The 20,632-nt window shown below is 36.3% G+C and overlaps 1 protein-coding gene across 1 annotated transcript; it reads left to right on the forward strand.

Annotated features, from left to right (window-relative positions):
* The first annotated feature begins 6,916 nt into the window (after nucleotides 1-6,916).
* Nucleotides 6,917-19,750, forward strand: LOC140227805 (acyl-coenzyme A thioesterase 5-like). Its single transcript, XM_072308201.1, has 4 exons — nucleotides 6,917-7,133; nucleotides 8,737-9,027; nucleotides 9,377-9,540; nucleotides 19,637-19,750. The coding sequence occupies exons 1-4, from the start codon at nucleotides 6,917-6,919 to the stop codon at nucleotides 19,748-19,750; spliced, it is 786 nt and encodes a 261-aa protein (XP_072164302.1).
* The last annotated feature ends 882 nt before the right edge of the window (nucleotides 19,751-20,632 follow it).

Genomic DNA, 20,632 nt, shown 5'->3' on the forward strand with positions numbered 1-20,632 from the left:
TGAGAAATGTGATAGGCCTAGATGATTTTTGTCATGCAGTAGAATGTATGTTGAACTTGAAATGTCGCTACATGGCGACTGGCATGCCTCCGCCATATACATCATGGTTCTGTTAGTAGGTCTATATTTCATCTTGACAACGTGAGACCTCGATTACAAATGATTGGCAAAAATTGAAATGACCTGTTTGGAAGTTTGGCACAACGACAAACGTGTTTAGTATTTACATTCCTTGAACCAGCTTTCATTTTGATGGTTAACTTGTTACAGCCGAAAGCAAGTACCAGTTGAATGGCATGATGTATATGCTGACAATACACAAGTTTTAATTTGATGGAGAAGGGTAATCAGTCCGAAGCAATATTGCAACCCCAGCATTTTATGGCCGACATAAAAATTGGTTAGTTCATAATGGTCTTAAATTTGATACGACTGAGATTCTACACTTCACAAGTAGTTCTATGGGCAGTGAGGTAGTATTGATAGCATCTAATAAAAAGTAACACTCTGATACAGACTGTTGACTCAGCCAGGAACCTTGGTGTGAGACTCGATAGGCATTTAACCATGTCAACTCATGTGAATCAAATTTGCAAAACGGCCTCATTTGCCTTTCACGATACAGTGCACTCCCGTTATAACGAAATGCTCGGGACCGGCCGTTTTCTTTCGTTGTAACCTTCGTTATAACCGAACAAAATTTTTACAGGATAAAAACAAGATAACCACGCATATAATCATATTATGTTTGTTGAATACTCATCATACACTGGAAAACTATGTGAAATGGGATGGTACTTTTTTTATTTCGTTTGGATATTACATTTAAAAGAGAGGATAAAGTTGTTTTTGTCACACAATAAGTCGTATAGAAAATGATAGTTTAGGATTCCGTTACAGTTCGCTATTCCAAAGATTCTTTTCTTCCAAAAGTTCTTTACTCCGAAAGACTCTTTGTTCCGAAGTTTCGCCATTCCCGGGAATCCGAAGGTTTGTTCATTATTATGAAGCTTCGCTCTTTCGACGATTCGTTATTCCCAAAGTTCATAATTTTAAAGATTATATTGTCCGTTTCCGAAGGCTCGTTGATCGGAAAATGAAATGAGTTTCGTCATTCCAAAGGTTTGTAAATGAAAAAATGAGAAAGGTTCTATGTTCCGAAGATTCTTTAATCCGACAGTGAAATAAGATTTGTTATTCCGAAAAAGGTTTGTAAATAAAAAAAAAAAAAGAGAAAGGTTAGTTATTTCTTAGGTTCGGTTATCTTAAGACGATTATGAAGTCTGCAATTCCCAAGTTTTGTTAGTGGACGCACCTTTTTCACCTTTGGATTAACGAAACTTTTTAATGTTCCAATTAACGAAAGTTTAGAATTCCTATCATTTTCTGACTAACGAACCGTCGTAACAAGAACCATATCCCATTAGGCGTTTTCACATCAGCCCGATAAAAATCCAAGCTCGAGATATTTTCTTAATGTCCCAAGTCAGAAAAATAGCGCGCTATTTCGAAACATCGGGCTGATGTAAAATCGCCTATTGTCGGTTTGACGAACTTTAGTAATAACGAACTGTTTGAATAACGCCAAAATGTTCGTAATAATAAACCCTATTTCATTTCCGAACCAACATACATTTAGGTGTATAAGAATCTATGTGTTTTGCAATAAAGTACCTTCTGAACAATAAAACGAACTTTTTTAATTTCAGATTATTGTACATGTATTACAATAATGCAAGTGCCCCTTGGAAACTGTGCAGGACACAAGGAGCGAACACATAGTGATGTAGAAGCGTTCGCCCATGCAGAGACGCTATAAATTCTTGTTCCTCTACGTATTTTGTAATGTCTCTCTCTCTCTCTCTCTCTTGCAATGGTATTTTGTACTGTTTACAAAACAATGGAAAAATGCAAAGAATGCAAAACTCTGCGTTGCTCATGCTTGACTCAATGAACATATAAGTCCCTGGAAAGAACACAGTGTCCCACCGTGTGTTCACGGTGTGGTCACATAGTCGACTATGTGAAAACGATTTAACAGTGTGGAGATGATTTCAAACGGTGGTTTGGTTGGATTTTCACAGAGTGTTCACATGGCAATATTCTGTTTCACACTGTGAATTGATGATTCACAATTTGTTCACACTGTTAAAATGTTCGAGTTTAACAGTGTGATGAGATTTTACACTGTGGGACACTGTGTTCTTTCCAGGCAGGGTTAAGACAGCTGCATGACCTGTCAGTAAAACGACGGATTGACTTCCTGCCGAAAGTTCCTGGTATTTATGTGTGACCAAGAACTAGATCCTACTTATTCACGACAGTGAAAAAGAAATACACCAGAAAAATAAACTTCAAAAGAAGGAGAAAAATATTTCCTGCAGAACGATAGAAAAATGACAAAAATTGGATGAGAAATAAGGAAAAATGACATTTTGAAATTTCTATTTTTTCGGAAAAAATTAGGGCCTACTATATAGACCAATCCTTATGAATATTCAAACTAGCAAGCTGACGATGTCATGCTTTCATAATTTCTTATTCACTTCATATACAAAAATTACCAAAATCTCAGCTGTATAAATGTAAAACTTGTCTTACAACCACCCAAAAATTATATAGAACAAATAATGTTAACTCTGTTATATCTTTGTATCTGAACATGCTTTTACTTGTATTTAGCTAAAAATTGATGTTTCCGAATTTCATATATATCATATAGTCTATATACTGTACATGAAAAACTGTGAGGGTATGACATAATTAACTCGCTTAGTTGAGTATTTGTAAGGACTGGTCAAGAAATTTTTCATACTTAAAATCAATTTCATAAATTGATTGACAATGTTTATGAGCCATGAATCATGGATTTTGTCGGTGTTATCGGTTTTTTACTGTATTCTGGCTGTGTTACTGACGTTACTATGCCGTGATGAGCTATAGAGTACAGTACTGACAGAGGTGACACGTGACTCGAAATTTTAGCCGTTCACGAAATTGGACTATGACCTTGAAGAACGTCCCCTCTCTGACGATTGATGCGTGAGCTTTGTAAGTCTCCAACTTGAATTGCTTGTGCATGGATTTCACGGACTCTTTCCATTTCGCTTTGAGGTGATGCCTGTCTGATATTGTGGTACACCAAATACATATTTGTATAGAATGATAGAGAAGGAGTATACGTGTATCATAACCAACACTAAGAGAATTGAAGTTATCTGAAATGCCTCGAAAATTATTTGTAGCATAGTATCAAAAATTTGTTTGATTGATGTCGTATCAGGATTATTGTTAAAATCAAATCGGCATAGTAGGAGTGTAAGACCAATTTCAACCGTTAATGGAGTAGTCCTAGTTAAGAGAAACAAAATAATTATGAAAATGATTTCACATGTTTATGTTTAAAAATGTTTCGGTCATATTATCACACTAGTATATTACACAAGATTTTGTATTATTCTGTAATTTACAGTAGGTAAGGTATTGTTGATAGGAGAAATCGTTCTTTTCGTTCATTCTCATAATTGGCATCACTGTACAGTCGTGTATGCTTTACAGTACGATGATAAGATGAGTACACTATAGTCAAGCAAACCGAGAACTTGCACTGTGTGCCAATACTTCGATTGAGAATCACTGGTGGCATGGTCGATATTTACAGTGTAGGTACATTCCTGAATAATATTGTTTATTCTTGCATTATGCTGGAAATGTGAATGTTTGATCATTACAATCAAACCCATCTCATGCATCGTAACAATTGAAATCTGTTCATCTACCTACCACGTTACATTTCTTTATTTGCCGTCTTCTTCTTTGCCCCCCCCCCCCCCTCTCTCTCTCTCTCTCCTCTCCCCCTGTGCAAGAAGTGATTCAGTCGACTGTTCAGCCTTTCACTCGGTGTACCTTTAATTATTATATTTGGTATGTGTACCCAAATAGTATGAATTTGTTCATGATACTATTTTGCTCTTCTGCACAGTTTGTATGTTTATTGCTATTATATACTGTATGCTTGTACAGCTGCTGTAATCTTCTGATAAGTGTCTACTTTCTTATGTTTGCCTTTATGTGGAAGAAATTCATTAGATCACTATATACCTTTCGAGAACTTCGTTTTCATGTCACAAAGTTTTATTATGTGTGTTTGTATGTGTGTTCGTGTGTGTGTGTGTGTGGGGGGGGGGGTGCGTCATGACAATTCTGAGTATGAAAGAAAAAGTAAACGAAATATTTGGTAGACCAAGATCCACAGCGTTTCTTAGTAAACACAGAGAATTTCAATTTAAGTTGTGGGTGTGATTTACACTAAAGATCAACTTTTCAAATTTGGTTTTGTAGCAAATAGTTAGTGTTCTTTTTGCGATCAAGAAAATCATAGAAACTTATGCACATCTATTTCCGCAATTTTGGATAGTAAAAGATATATGGAGAATAATGATATCACATGCATTATGATCTTGTTGGCATACATGATACGCATTGGACAGACATTTTGTTGGGCTACCTGCTAGCTCAGTGAGATTTAAGTTTCTTAATTCTTTTATCATTTTGCTGAAATACATGTATATTATTTTCAAGTCAAGAAGTATAGGCATTCTACCACCTTTCAACGTAATTTAGAAGAGAATAAGGGGAAATATCAAAGAGAAAAAGAAATCGGCAATCAGGAGAGTAAAATTAGCTTTGCATTATGAAGTGGATATATATTAGTTAATTAATAACAGTATGTTTGAATAAATTAGCAAGTGATATTTATTCATTATTTTTGATTGTCAGAGTGCAGCTGGGGTCTGTAAAGAGATAGATTGGTCTTAAGAGGATTCAAACTTCGTACTTTCTCTTCTGTGGGGCTTACTATTAACGCCTATACTATTCTTTTTTTCTCTCTCTCTTTCTCTTTCTGCTTTTTCTCTTATACGATTTATATATATGATTGAGATGATTAATTTTATAAAATAATAGGATAAGATTGCATTGTGGAATTTAATTGATTAAAAATGCTTTATTGAAGTGCAGAGATTGAGATGTTGGCGGGGACCCTAGTACTGGCATGGGGATGGGGACAGGTGAGAGGGCAGGTAGGGAGGTTTTTTTTTTTTTTTTTTGTAGCTATGTGGAAGTCTATGTGTTTAATGGAAGCTGTAATATGTATTTCGGGTGGGTCACGCACTTTTTAAGTTGATCAAACACTGCTGATCGTATATTGTATGTTGCGTTTATACATTCAAGATGAATGTTTTTGTTATGTGAAAGTACAGAAATCAAATAAAGATTATTGAAAAAGAAAAGTGCCCGTGTGTGTGTGGTTTGTATGCATTTGTCTGTCTTTCTTTCTTTCTTTCTTTCTTGAGGTGGGGGAGGTTGGAGAGCTTATGAGCAATGTGCCAGCGTTTTGGTTTGTTTGTTTGGTTGTCTTTTTACACGTTTGTTTATTATTGTGTTAACATGGTTAGAATTGTTATCAACACGAATAAACCAATGTGATGTCAGTTGCTTCGACAGTACTAGTCTTTACGAAACAATGATATGCCCCTTCTCTGTGTGTCTTCATAATTATCTTTGACATATACATCATCTTGAAGCAAAGGTTTGTTTGTTTTCATACATACATGAAGATTTGCTCGCCTTTCCTGACATTGTAAAGTTAGGGGCACTGTTATGACACGGACTTGACAATACAGTACGTGTAGTGGTAGGCACTATACATGTATACCAGAGAACGCCATTATTATGATATAATCTCACTATTTCTTCTGAAGTTTAATTCAATTCAATTGAGCTTTTCTGATTTCCATCCAACAGAAAAGTAATACAAATACAAAGTAAACATGAATAAGTCATAACGTTAACAATTTGTAAGCAATGCAGATCATTAAGTTTTCATACAATGTATACAAAGTATAATATATATGTGCGAATAAATGTAAGCAATACATTGCAGTAGTTTAACAAAAGGGTAAATAACTCAATGGAAAAGAATGATCTATAGAAAAGCAAAGCTTGTAAAGCGTAGATCACTCGAAAACAAAATGCGAACATCATGTTACACACCTAGCCAGATTTATCTATTTACAGTTAGAGCATTTTACAGCGAATTTATATGTTGCAGTTATTTCAGGAAATCATATTTACATAATACTAGTACATGCACTTATTTTAAAGTATAAGTATCTGTAAGGGATTCGTGTGTGCAAGACAAAAAAAAAAGTTGTTCCAATTTTGCACTGAATTTTGTAACTTCAAATAGAATAATCATAATGATTTATAATGATATTAATTATGATGACAATGATAATCTCGACGATGATAATAATAACAATAATGATGATATTGATAATAACAATAATGATAAGAAGAAATAGAGGGAAAGAAGCAGAAGAAGAATATATGCCAAATTTAAATGTGATATGTTCACCATTTGACACCGTTCGCTATAGTGGTGTAGAAAGGATGACATAATCATGAAAAGAAAGGTGACTTTGCTTTGTGACTATTCGGTATAATTACAATAACTTGGCACCAGAATTAACACCCCCCCCCACACACACACACAGACACCTAAACCCCTCAGTTGTTCTTGCTCAATGACACACGGCACAACGTGCGTCACACTATATACACGTCTCTCCAAATTTCCGTCCCAATGTCCAAAGTCTCTTTAAACGCTGATCCCTATTATAACCTCGCGCACCATATCGCATCGCAAAACACTTTGAATCATATTGTACGTGACGTTATGGCTGCAGTTAACCGAGTAAGAAATATAAAGCGACTGTTGAATCGCGCTGCGGCATATCACGGGAAAGCTGAAGACCGAATGTTGTCGCCGAATTTCCCTGCACATCAGAAGCAATCAGAACGTTCGCTGGCTCCAGTTTCGTCCAAGTTCGAGCAAGTAGCCCTATCTCACGTAATGTCCTCGCCGGGAAAAATCGCAGCCGACAGCCCTGCTGTAACTTTAACAGTGGAACCCACCACTGCCCTGATCGACGAACAGGTCAAGATACAAGTTCGAGGTCTCAATCCGGGTCAACTAGTCTCTATCCAGACCCAAGTCTTCACAGAGAGTGGCACCACTAAATTTGTGTCCAGCGCAAACTACAGAGCTAACAACAATGGATCTGTGTCAGGTGGGTCGTTTCTTGTACAAACGCTGTAGAATGACTTTAGCGCGTCGGCATATTGTTTCACGTAACCATAATTCATGTCAGGTATCCCATCAATAACAATCGTGATATCAATGAAAAAATCCAGGAACATTTTTCTTTCTTTCACTAGTACAAAAGTTTTAGAAACGTGTGAGTTGTGTTCCTTTGTTTTGCGATATTGTTACTGATGATCATTATATATGATAAGGATTATAAGCAATGTCCATCATAGACAATAAGAAACTCGAAGGATGATCAATGTGGTAATGACGACAAAACTTATTGAACTTTATAACAACCATGAATAACGTCAATGAGTATAATGATAAAATGGTAAAAAGTGACAATACATGTATTTATGTATGTAATCACGGGCACTGTCTTGGAGAATAACGTGCTCTGTTTGGAGTCTTTTCTTTGTTTGTTCTTGTTTTTTACGTGTTTTAGTTTTCTTTTTTCGTCTTCATTCTCAACTTCTATAGAAATTAATTATCTCCGCCGTAGGAAAAATCAATGCATATGAATTATGATAGGACGTATGGTACTATTCATTATACGTTCAGGATCGACCTAGTTAAATACGTATAAAAAGACGATACTGACTAGTATATTGTGAACAATATCAAAATAGTTTAATTACTAGATATACGTACTATTACCTCAGAAATTAAGACAAATTACTGATATAAATAGATTCAAGTCTGCTTTGAAAACGCATTTGTTTACAGTGTAAGCAAACATGAAGCTCGGTATCATCACTGTAAGTGGAATTGTATGTTTTTGTACGTGTATAATCTTTTCATTTGTTATTTCTTGAGCGCATAGGGACATTATCACTTTGTGTTTTGCGCTATATAAGCACTGTCAATTATTATTATTATCATTATTATTATTATTCTGTGCTCACTGATATCTGTCTATTGCTTATTCTTGTACTTATCCAAATTTTGATAAAATGTTTTAAAGATAATATAAAGTTTTGGTACCTCAAAAGTTTCCCTGAATTTCCTTGTCTTATTTTGTGTTTCAGGTTAAAGTACCTTTCATATAACTAACACTGTGAGACTTATACTCGCCCCAAAGTGCTCTCAAGTCTTTGTAATCATGCAATAATGGTTTCGTACCAGAGCAGAGCGGGCTCTGAAAAATTCGAAAGAGCCGTTAGTTTGACTCGACACGGTACCGCGAGAATCAATATAGGCCTACACGTATTGTACGAAACCATTATTGCATGATTACTAAGACATGAGAGCACTTTGGGGCGAGTAAGTCTCACAGTGTTAGTTATTATGAAAGGTACTTTAACCTGAAACACAAACTAAGACAAGGAAACTCAGGGAAACTTTTGCGGTACCAAAACTTTATATTATCTTTAATTTATCTATGATTCTGTCATTCGAATTGAGTTATTTGTATGAATTACGAGTACAGTATTGGCCGTATGATGGAGACTCTTAAACCTGAGTTTCTAACTGATCGATGTGCCACATACAGGAGTTAGGCCTATCATCACGAGGAGCAATAGAGTTAAATTCCTTCCCCAAGATTTTGTTTTTCAACCCAATCATTATCATAACAATCACAGTTCAGACCAACCCATCCCTCGGAGGTAGTTTTACAGGCGTGGAACCCATGGGCCCGTTTTGGAGCTTAGCACCAGCACCTGAACACGCGAAGAAGTTTTCGCGGCTGATCAAATACGATGTCGGCACCCCATTCGTTTTCACGTTCGACGTCGTCGACCACCAGGGAGAAGGGAAAAACGAGGTCCTCGCTTCAGCCACGATTAAAAGGTGCTTCATCGCAGACTACGTGGAAGCCCTTCCGATAAAATCCGGCCATGCTGAAGGTGCGCTGTTCCTACCGGAAAAGCGGGGTAAGCGACAAAGCAGTCACCTTTAAACCCTTGTCCATCTCGTAGTCCGGTCACAAAATGTCAATTTTCGTTTTCGAAGAGGTTAAAACTGTTCGTCATGTTTTTGTACATATATTAGTTTGATTATCTATCCATCCCCCCTCTCCCTCTCTCACCCTTACCCTCGCTGTTCGTAGGAATGTGTATAATTACTAAAAAGTCATCGATCCGTGTAGGTCCTAACATGATGTAGCATATACCTAGGCCTATACCAATGTCAACAAGTAGGTTACCTATGTATCCATGTATAGTTCATCAAAGTGCTTTCTAGCGTGCTGGTCTCATGTTCTACTTTGTAACTATGTGACAGAATCGTCGGACCCTCTCCCAGTCGTCGTAGACATCCGTGGCTTGGGCATGCAGCCCCCGATGGACCTGTTGGCGTCACACGGGTTTGCCGTCATCTCCTATCACTACCTAGCCGCCATGGTCAGACAGGGTGTGACGGGCTGCATCGAAAGCCAGGGATTTCTGGTTAGCCAACTGGACCGTTTCCGGTCATTTTTTTTTTATTTTCTCTTTAGGTATTATCTTCATTTTCTTTATACTTATTTAATTATGTTTTTGAGAAGAGTCTTCTGTACCCCGAGTATTAGTGATCTTTATTATTATTATTTTTTTCTTTAGTTTGGTCTTTAGTTGAACCCGTGTTCCTATTTGTTCTTTACACTAGGCTTTTATTGGGACCTACACTCAACAAGCTTTGTTTTCTCGTAGATTACATCGTATTTCTCTTTCACATTCTTTTATCTCGATTGAAGCTGATACTTTGACCGAGATGTAGGGCCTACTATGTTCGGTTTTTTTTTTTTTTTTTTTTTTTTTTTTTTTTTTTACATATCCAAACTGGACTGTATATATTTTCATATTTTGTTATATTCTATGTATTTTCCATCGAAAAATACGAAAATAAAATTGAAATTGAGATTGAAATAATACGCTTCTCTCTCAATTTGTAGATAATAGGCTTGCAGATATACTGTACACGTTATGAGAAATTAATGTTGATGTAGCATGTGGCGTTATGAATTCACACACGCACACACACACACACACACACACACAAATCATTATGGAATTGGATCTCAACGCCACAGCAGGCTCCCTCGGGGTAATAATATATCAACGACGTCTCGAAAAGCAGTCCACATCTTTATGCCTGTGCGATATGACCCGAATAAGAGCAGTCCACGTTAATTCTGTGTCCTGTATAAAATGTGCTCTTGTGACTCTATCCATACAGGCCCTACTTGAAATCAAATACAAAAACCAAAATAGCTCATTTATCTTTCACTGACCTCAAAACGTCCACACACTAGGCACAGAGTGAACTTGCGTCTCACAAACTTTGGACCATGACGTGAAATGAACATCAGACGAAATAAACTGCATTACTCATTGCTTCCAACTGAGCTACATGATAGTATGTTTTGACGATATTTAGCTGCGTTTACTTCGTCAAAATTAAAGAAATTATTCATCAAAGTGGTTGCCAAAACAATACAAAACTAGACTTGGAATTTGTCAACACTGACAAATTAGGTGATCCGATCTATTTGGAAATCAACGATTCAAATCCTGATCCCAATAGGCATGGCCATAAATGTTTCATCTGCGTTTAGGGGATATTTGCCGTGTGATGTTTGGATTCTCATTTAGAAAAGGGAGTCAGACCTGCCATCTTTGGTACCGAATTCCGTATACACTAACGAAGATACAGAATGAAGTATATTTGACCTTTGACCCCACTTTCCACAGCCAAGATGGTATCTGAGCAAAAAGTGGTGATTTTGTGAAATGATCCTTGTAACATGGTCTTTGCGTGTGCAAAATGTGGGAAAGATAGGACATGTATTCACCAAGATACAGGATGAAACATTTATGACTTTTGACCCTAATTTACATACCCAAGATGGTGTCCGATCAAGTAGTTATTTTATGAAATAATGTACGTGACATGAACTAAACATGTGCAAAATATGGGGGTGATAGGGGCTGTTTTTCTTGAGTTATTGCAAAGAAAGTTGCAGAAAGAAAGAAAATCTCAATACATCGAAGATAAGCTTTAATTGCAACCAAGTTTTTTTTTAACGTGATCCCGACATAGTATGAAAAAGCAGTGTGTAAGTAATGATAGTGCAAAGTCTCAGCTACAACATATTAAAATCAGGGAGAAATTCAGTGAGCTAGTGCTCGAAAAAGATAGTCATGTCAATTTTCATTTGCAGAAAAAACTGCACTCCCATAGAGATAACACGTCATAACAAAGATAGAGAAAGAAGTACATATGACATTTGACCCCACTTTGCACAGACAAGATGGCATCTGAGCACAAAGTAGTTATTTTGTGAAATGATTCTTGTAACATGGTCTTTACGTGTGCAAAATATGGGAGAGATAGAACATGTATTCACCAAGATACAGGATGAAACATTTATGACCTTTGACCCTAATTTACATACCGAAGATGGTGTCTGATCAAGAAGTTGTTATTTTATGAAATAATGTACATGACATGAACTAATTATGTGCAAAATTTGGGGGTGATAGGGGCTGTTTTTCTTGACTTATTGGAAAGAAAGTTGCAGAAAGAAAGAAACATCTCAATACATCGAAGATAAGCTTTAATTTCGACCAAGTTTTTTAATGTGATCACGACATCGTATGAAAAAATGGAGGACACACTTGCGATAGCCCAAAGTCTCAGCTACAACATATTAAAATCTGGGAGAAATTCACTGTAGTGTAAGTGAGCTAGTGCTCGATAAAGGTAGTCATGTCAATTTTCATTCCAAGAAAAACTGCACTCCCATAGAGATAACACGTAAACTGGTGAAATTTGACAACATTACTTTCAATCCGTTTTTACGAGGTGATAACGTCATCCAGTCAAAATTTTGTAAAACACTTTTAAAAGAACATTAAATAAGCTACAACATACTGAAATCTGGGAGAAAATTAACGAAGGATAAGTGAGATACGCTCGAGTGAACTTGAAATTTGGTGACGTCATTTTGAAAATTTACTTTTTTTATTTTATTAAGAAATCTGATATCTTTTAGTCATTTTTTCAGCATCGCCAACCCATGAATTGACATGTACAACTCATCAGCTTTCAGAATATGTAAAGAAAATGGGGGGTCACCGTCCATCCTGACGAGTAAAATCGGATTTAAAATTAGCGGGTTTTTTTTGCATAGTTGCACTGTATATCGCCATTGACGCGCGCGCGGAATTTCAACTTTGACGGGCCTGTATGACGTCATATTGAGTCGGATCGACTTGAAACTTGGTAGAAATATTCCTTGACATTTCAGACATCCGATCAAAGTGAAAAAACGGGAAATTTCTATTGTATATGAGCTGTGCGTGCGTATATGTGCGCGCGCGTACGCGTCCGTCCGATTTTTTCAATTTTTCAAAAAATGCTCCAAATGGTCTGAAACGTATGCAAAAAAAAATTGAGCGCGATTGGAGCATACAAATATTTCAACGCGCGCGTACGCGCACGTTTTAACGATGCGATGAATTTTGAAAACATGAGTAGAATTCCCTTGAATTGAAATTTACGTGACGTAAATTTCATTGAAAAATTCCATTCCATTAATGAGATATGATTGAAAATGTGTTTTCATATAATGACGTCATAGTGACGTCACGGTCGACTGATCACTACGATTTTACTTGACCCGTCGTCTTTGGGACATGATACATATATGGTATAATTTTGACATTGATAGGAAGAGGACTTTTTGAGCTAATCTCTACACAAATTTTGTCCAGAAATAAAGAAGGAAAAAGAATCCGTACAGATACAGAAGGTGATCCGAAGGATACTCGGATCACCTAAAGAAGAACTAGACTTGGAATTTGTCAACACTGACAAATTAGGTGATCCGATCTATTTGGAAATCAACGATTCAAATCCTGATCCCAATAGGCATGGCCATAAATGTTTCATCTGCGTTTAGGGGATATTTACCGTGTGATGTTTGGATTCTCATTTAGAAAAGGGAGTCAGACCTGCCATCTTTGGTACCGAATTCCGTATACACTAACGAAGATACAGAATGAAGTATATTTGACCTTTGACCCCACTTTCCACAGCCAAGATGGTATCTGAGGAAAAAGTGGTGATTTTGTGAAATGATCCTTGTAACATGGTCTTTGCGTGTGCAAAATATGGGAAAGATAGGACATGTATTCACCAAGATACAGGATGAAACATTTATGACCTTTGACCCTAATTTACATACCCAAGACGGTGTCCGATCAAGTAGTTGTTATTTTATGAAATAATGTACGTGACATGAACTAAACATGTGCAAAATATGGGGTGATAGGGGCTGTTTTTCTTGAGTTATTGCAAAGAAAGTTGCAGAAAGAAAGAAAATCTCAATACATCGAAGATAAGCTTTAATTTCAACCAAGTTTTTTAACGTGATCAAGTAGTTGTTATTTTATGAAATAATGTACGTGACATGAACTAAACATGTGCAAAATATGGGGATGATAGGGGCTGTTTTTCTTGAGTTATTGCAAAGAAAGTTGCAGAGAGAAAGAAATATCTCAATGCATCGCAGATAAGTTTGATTTCAATCAAGTTTTTTGACGTGATCTCGGCGTCGTATGAAAAAACGGAGAATTTTTGACGATATCCCAAAGTCTCAGCTACAACATATTAAAATCTGGGAGAAATTTACAGAAGAGTAAGTGAGCTAGTGCTAGATAAAGACCGTCATGTCAATTTTCATTTCCAGAAAAATTCCCTCCCATAGATATAACACGTAAACTGGTTAAATTTGACAAGGTTACATTATATCCATTTTCACGAGGTGAAGACATCATCCGATTAAAACTTTGATGAACAAAACTTAAAGAGTATTAAATTGGCTACAACATACTAAAATCTGGAAGAAATTCACCAAAGGGTAAGTGAGCTAGTCGTCAATAAAGACAATCATGTCAATTTTCACATCTAGAAAAATTCCCTGCCATAGAGATAACACGTCATAACGAAGATACAGGAAGAAGTACATATGACCTTTGACCCCACTTTGCACAGACAAGATGGCATCTGAGCCAAAAATGGTTATTTTGTGAAATGATCCTTGTTATATGGTCTTTACGTGTGCAAAATATGGGAGAGATAGGACATGTATTCACCAAGATACAGGATGAAACATTTATGACCTTTGACCCTAATTTAAATACCCAAGATGGTGTGTGATCAAGTAGTTGTTATTTTATGAAATAATGGACGTGACAAGAACTAAACATGTGCAAAACATGGTGGTGATAGGGTATGTTTTTCTTGAGTTATTGCAAAGAAAGTTGCAGAAAGGAAGAAATATTTCAATACATCGAAGATAAGCTTTAATTTCAACCAAGTTTTTGGACGTGATGCCGACAACGTATGAAAAAACGAAGGGTACACTTACGATAGCCCAAAGTCTCAGCTACAACATACTAAAATATGGGAGAAATTCACTGAAGCATAAGTGAGCTAGTGCTCGATAAAAATAGTCATGTCAGTTCTCATTTCCAGAAAAACTGCACTCCCATAGAGATAACACGTAAACTGGTCAAATTTGACAATGTTACTTTTAATCCCTTTTTACGAGGTGATGCCGTCATCCAATCAAAATGTTGTTATTATATGACTGAAAAACCATTTAATAAGCTACATTATATTGAAATTTGGACGAAAATCAACAAAAGAATAAGTGAGATACGCTTGAGTGAACTTGAAATTTGATGACGTCATTTTGAAAATTTACTTTTTAAAATTTATTAAGAAATTTGATATCTTTTAATCATTTTTTCAGCATCGCCAACCCATGAAATGACATGTACAACTCATCAGCTTTCAGAATATGTAAAGAAAATGGGGGGGTCACCGTCCATCCTGACGAGTAAAATCGGATTCAAAATTGGCGGTTTTTTTGCATTGTTGCACTGTATATCGCCATTGACGCGCGCGCGGAATTTCAACTTTGACGGGCCCGTATGACGTCATATTGAGTCGGATCAACTTGAAACTTGGTAGAAATATTCCTTGACATTTTACGCATCCGATAAGTGTGAAAAAACGGGGAATTTCTATTGCGTATGACCTGTACGTGCGTATATGTGCGCGCGCGTACGCGTCCGTCCAATTTTTTCAATTTTTCAAAAAATGCTCCAAATGGTCTGAAACGTGTGCAAAAAAAATTTGAGCTCGATTTGAGCATACAAATATTTTAACGCGCGCGTACGCGCACGTTTTAAGAGAAAATATGAATTTTGAGAATATGAGTAAAATGCGCATAACTTGAAATGTATGTGACGTAAATTTCATTGAAAAATTCCATTCCATTAATGAGATATGAATGAAAATGTGTTTTCATATAATGACGTCATAGTGACGTCACGGTCGACTGATCACAGTGATACATAAAATTTGTCGTCTTTGGGACATGATACATATATGGTATTAGTTTGAAATTGATACTCTGAGAACTTTTTGAGTAAGTAAATACACAACTTTTGTCCAGAAATAAGAAGAAGAACCAACTAGACTTGGAATTTGTCAATACTGACAAATTAGGTGATCCGATTTTTTTTTTTTTTTAATCGATGATTCGAGTCCTGATCGCAATAGGCATGACCATACAAGTTTCATCTGTGTTTAGAGACATTGGCCGTGTGATGTTTAAATTCTCATTTAGAAAAGAGAGTCAGGTCTGCCATCTTTGATACTAAATTCGGTATACACCAATACGAATATACAGAATGAAGTATATTTGACCTTTGACCCCACTTTGCACAGCCAAGATGGCATCTGAGCAAAAAGTGAATATTTTATGAAATGATCCTTGTAACATGGTCTTTGCGTATGCAAAATATGGAAAATATTGGACATGTATTCACCAAGATACAGGATTAAACATTTATGACCTTTGACCCTTATTTACCTACCCAAGATGGTGTTCGATCAAGTAGTTGTTATCTTATAAAATAATGTACGTGACATGAACTAAACATGTGGAAAATATGGGGGTAATAGGGAATGTCTTTCTTGAGTTATTGCAAAGAAAGTTGTAGAAAGAAAGAAAAAATACATCGAAGCTAAGCTTTAATTTTAGCGAAGTTTTTCGACGTGTTTTAGATGTCGTATGAAAAAAAAAAGGAAACATAACGATAGAGCAAAGTCTCAGCTACATCATATTAAAATCTGGGAGAAATTTACCGAAGGGTAATTGAGCTAGTGCTCGATAAAGACAATCATGTCAATTTTCACATCTACAAAAATTCCCTCCCATAGAGTCACCACGTCATAACGAAGATACAGAAAAAGTACATATGACCTTTGACCTCATTTTGCACAGACAAGATGGCGTATGAGCAAAAAGTGATTATTTTGTGAAATGATTCTTGTAACATGGTCTTTGCGTGTGCAAAATATGGGAAAGATAGGACATGTATTTACCAAGATACAGGATAAAACATTTATGAACTTTGACCCTAATTTACATGCCCAAGATGGTGTCCGATCAAGTAGTTGTTGTTTTATGAAATAATGTACGTGACATGAACTAAACATGTGCAAAATATGGGGGTAATAGGGAATGTCTTTCTTGAGTTATTGCAAAGAAAGTTGCAGAAAGAAAGTAACATGAAAATACATCGAAGCTAAGCTTTAATTTTTGCGAAGTTTTTCGACGTGATTTCGATGTCGCATGAAAAAGAGTGGGCAGAGAAACGATAGCGCAAAGTCTCAGCTACAACATATTAAAATCTGGGAGAAATTCACAGAAGAGTAAGTGAGCTAGTGTTCGATAAAGACCGTCATGTCAATTTTCATTTCCAGAAAAATTCCCTCCCATAGAGATAACACGTAAACTGGTTAAATTTGACAAGGTTACATTATATCTATTTTCACGAGGTGAAGACATCATCTGATTAAAACTTTGATTGAAGAAAACTTAAAGAGTATTACATTGGCTACAACATACTAAAATCTGGAAGAAATTCACCGAAGGGTAATTGAGCTAGTCGTCGATAAAGACAATCATGTCAATTTTCACATCTAGAAAAATTCCCTCCCATAGAGATAACACGTCATAATGAAGATAAAGAAAGAAGTACATATGACCTTTGACCCTACTTTGCACAGACAAGATGGCGTCTGAGCAAAAAGTGGTTATTTTGTGAAATGATTCTTGTAACATGGTCTTTACGTATGCAAAATATGGGAAAGATAAGACATGTATTCACCAAGATACAGGATGAAACATTTTTGACCTTTGACCCTAATTTGCATACCCAAGAAGGTGCCCGATCAAGTAGTTGTTATTTTATGAAATAATGTACGTGACATAAACTAAACATGTGCAAAATATTGGGCTGATAGAGCTTGTTTTTCTTGAGTTATTGCAAAGAAAGTTGCAGAAAGAAAGGAATATGAAAATACATGGAAGATAAGCTTTAATTTCAACCAAGTTTTTGGGCATGATGCCGACTCCGTATGAAAAAACGAAGGCCACATAACGATAGCCCAAAGTCTCAGCTACAACATAATAAAATATGGGAGAAATTCACCGAAGCATAAGTGAGCTAGTGCTCGATAAAGATAGTCATGTCAGTTTTCATTTCCAGAAAAACTGCACTCCCATAGAGATAACACGTAAACTGGTCAAATTTAACAATGTTACTTTTAATCCCTTTTTACGAGGTGATGCCGTCATCCAATCAAATTGTTGTTATTATATATCTGAAAGACCATTTAATAAGCTACAACATGTTGAAATTTGGACGAAAATCATCAAAGAATAAGTGAGATACGCTTGAGTGAACTTAAAATTTGATGACGTCATTTTGAAAATTTACTTTTTTTACTTTATTAAGAAATTTGATATCTTTCAATCATGTTTCCAGCATCGCCAACCCATGAAATGACATGTACAACTCATCAGCTTTCAGAATATGTAAAGAAAACGGGGGGTCACCGTCCATCCTGACGAGTAAAATCGGATTCAAAATTGGCGGTTTTTTTGCATTGTTGCACTGTATATCGCCATTGACGCGCGCGCGGAATTTCAACTTTGACGGGCCCGTGTGACGTCATATTGAGTCGGATTGACTTGAAACTTGGTAGAAATATTCCTTGACATTTTAGGCATCCGATAAGTGTGAAAAAACGGGAAATTTCTATGTCGTATGAGCTGTGCGTGCGTATATGTGCGCGCGCGTACGCGTCCGTCCAATTTTTTCGATTTTTCGAAAAATGCTCTAAATCTTCTGAAACGTGTGCAAAAAAAATTTGAGCTCGATTTGAGCATACAAATATTTCAACGCGCGCGTACGCGCACGTTTTAAGAGAAAATATGAATTTTGATTATATGAGTAGAATGCGCTTGACTTGAAATATATGTGACGTAAATTTCATTGAAAATTTTCATTCCATTAAAGAGATATGATTGAGAATGTGTTTTCATATAATGACGTCATAGTGACGTCACGATCGACTAATCACTGTGATTTTATTAGGAGGATCGTCTTTGGGACATGATACATGTATGGTATAATTTTGACATTGATAGGAAGAGGACTTTCAAGAGATTAGCGATACACAATTTTTGCGGAGAAAGAAGAAGAAGAAAAACAAAGAATCAGTACAGATACAGAAGGTGATCCGAGAGGATACTCGGATCACCTAACAAAGAATCCGTACAAATACAGAAGGTGATCCGAGAGGATACTCGGATCACCTAATTCTTAGATTTAATGAGAAACGAGGTGGATGCGCTGTGATTTGTCTGCGTTTACTCTGACCAGGGAGGTGGAGGAGCTAATATAATCAGCTCTCCAGTCATCACAGTACAGTACCCTGTTTTGAGATCAAAGAGATACGGGCACATATGGATGATATTCGTTATTCCGAAGGTTTGTAATACTCCGAAAATGAAATAAGGTTCGTTGTCAAGGTTATTCCGAACGTTCGTGAATACGAAAAACACCCAAAATCAATTCCAGAAATGTAATAACATTTTTAATTCGAAAATGTAAAGACGGTGAATACTTTCTTCTTCTTTTTTCATATGCGGATTAACGAACCTTCGGGATAAGAAACTCTAACCGAACTCATTAAAGTCATAATTTACTATTTGCAGATAAAACAAAAACCCAGCATTAGTGTTTTGAAATAGTTTTAAAATGTGAGTTAGAGATAGAAAAAAACACTGTAAGAATTTGAATCCGAATCATCCATGTTAAGTACCGTATTATTAAATACACAAAATGTGAACAATAGTTATAATAAAAATGTTTCCAGACTAAACCGTCTACAGTTACGATTTATCAAGAAAAATACTGATATCTCCTTATATCTTAGGATTTATTGCAAAAAAGAAATATATATATATATATATGGTAGGATGTTTTGTGCATGATACAACAGACCTACACTATGCATTAAATATGATATCTTGAAAATGTTTTAAATCACTGCTCCTAAAGGTAAACTAGACCTTTAACCTAGGTGAGGAAGACAATAACGAATTATTGTATATTTTTTCGTGGTTTACAGGACCTGATGGACTACATCCGGTCACCCTCGCCTGGACGAAACCCGCGTCGGGGTGTCAACCTCGTGCTTCGGCACCGCTGTGGGCATTCAGGCCGCGACAACGTTGCCGTTTAAGATCAAATGCTTCATGGGGGTTGGTTTCCACGAATTCTTCTACGCTCTAATCGGCTGGAGACGTCCCGATGGCTCCGAAATCGAGCCGTACGGGTAGGAGACGCTTTCGTCCATCGTAAAGGCCCATGGCTCACAGCAACAGTAGAGCAGCAACTAAAACAAAAATAGAAAACATGAGGCAATGCGCTATTGTTTGTCAAGGACAGAGCATTTTTTTTTTTAATTATTGAATATTTACTAGGCGTAATACCAAATAAAAGCATCTATTAGCAATGTGTTAACTTTCTGTGTGGTAACGTATTTTTGTGCTCAGGCCCCTCTCTAGCGAAAGCGAAAAATGAGTGGACGAGGAGGGCAAGACGCGGTTCTGCTTCAGCGATCTTGAGAAATGCAACATTTCGAGGGAGATGAACAAATTGTAGCTGTAAGTTATCCCCCACCCTCCCCCCTCCACCACCACCACCATTACCAGTTTAGTTTTATGACGTATCAATAGACAAAACAAAATAACTATCACAAAAAATAGTCATAATAATAACGAAAAGATTAAGAACATGTTATTTTAGATATTCAATTCAGTATAGTAATGCCAATCACCCCTCACCCATATTTTTTCTTTATTTCAGCTTGGCAGGATAGATAGGACAAGAATAATCAACTATTCTGAATTAAGTTGTGATTTGCCTTGACGTGTAAAAACACGTTTCAATATTATTATCATTTCATCTCTGCTTAAAATCCAATTTTTTAAACGACGCTCTTGCCTTTCAACATTCTTCTTCATGTTGCTTTTGTGTTTCTTTTGCAGAGACGAGTGTACTTATTTTTCGTTCGTTAAGATTACATCCGATGTTCTTTTTTATGTAACATTGTTTGATAATT

This window comes from Diadema setosum, chromosome 4 (genome assembly GCF_964275005.1).
Source record: "Diadema setosum chromosome 4, eeDiaSeto1, whole genome shotgun sequence".
Taxonomy (NCBI): domain Eukaryota; kingdom Metazoa; phylum Echinodermata; class Echinoidea; order Diadematoida; family Diadematidae; genus Diadema; species Diadema setosum.

What these genes read in the sequence shown, in the direction of transcription:
- LOC140227805 (XM_072308201.1), top strand. Translation starts at nt 6,917, where the DNA reads ATGTCCTCGCCGGGAAAAATCGCAGCCGACAGCCCTGCTGTAACTTTA. An exon ending in CAACAATGGATCTGTGTCAG is followed by an intron (nt 7,134 to 8,736) that starts GTGGGTCGTTTC and finishes TAACAATCACAG; the next exon opens with TTCAGACCAACCCATCCCTC. An exon ending in GTTCCTACCGGAAAAGCGGG is followed by an intron (nt 9,028 to 9,376) that starts GTAAGCGACAAA and finishes ACTATGTGACAG; the next exon opens with AATCGTCGGACCCTCTCCCA.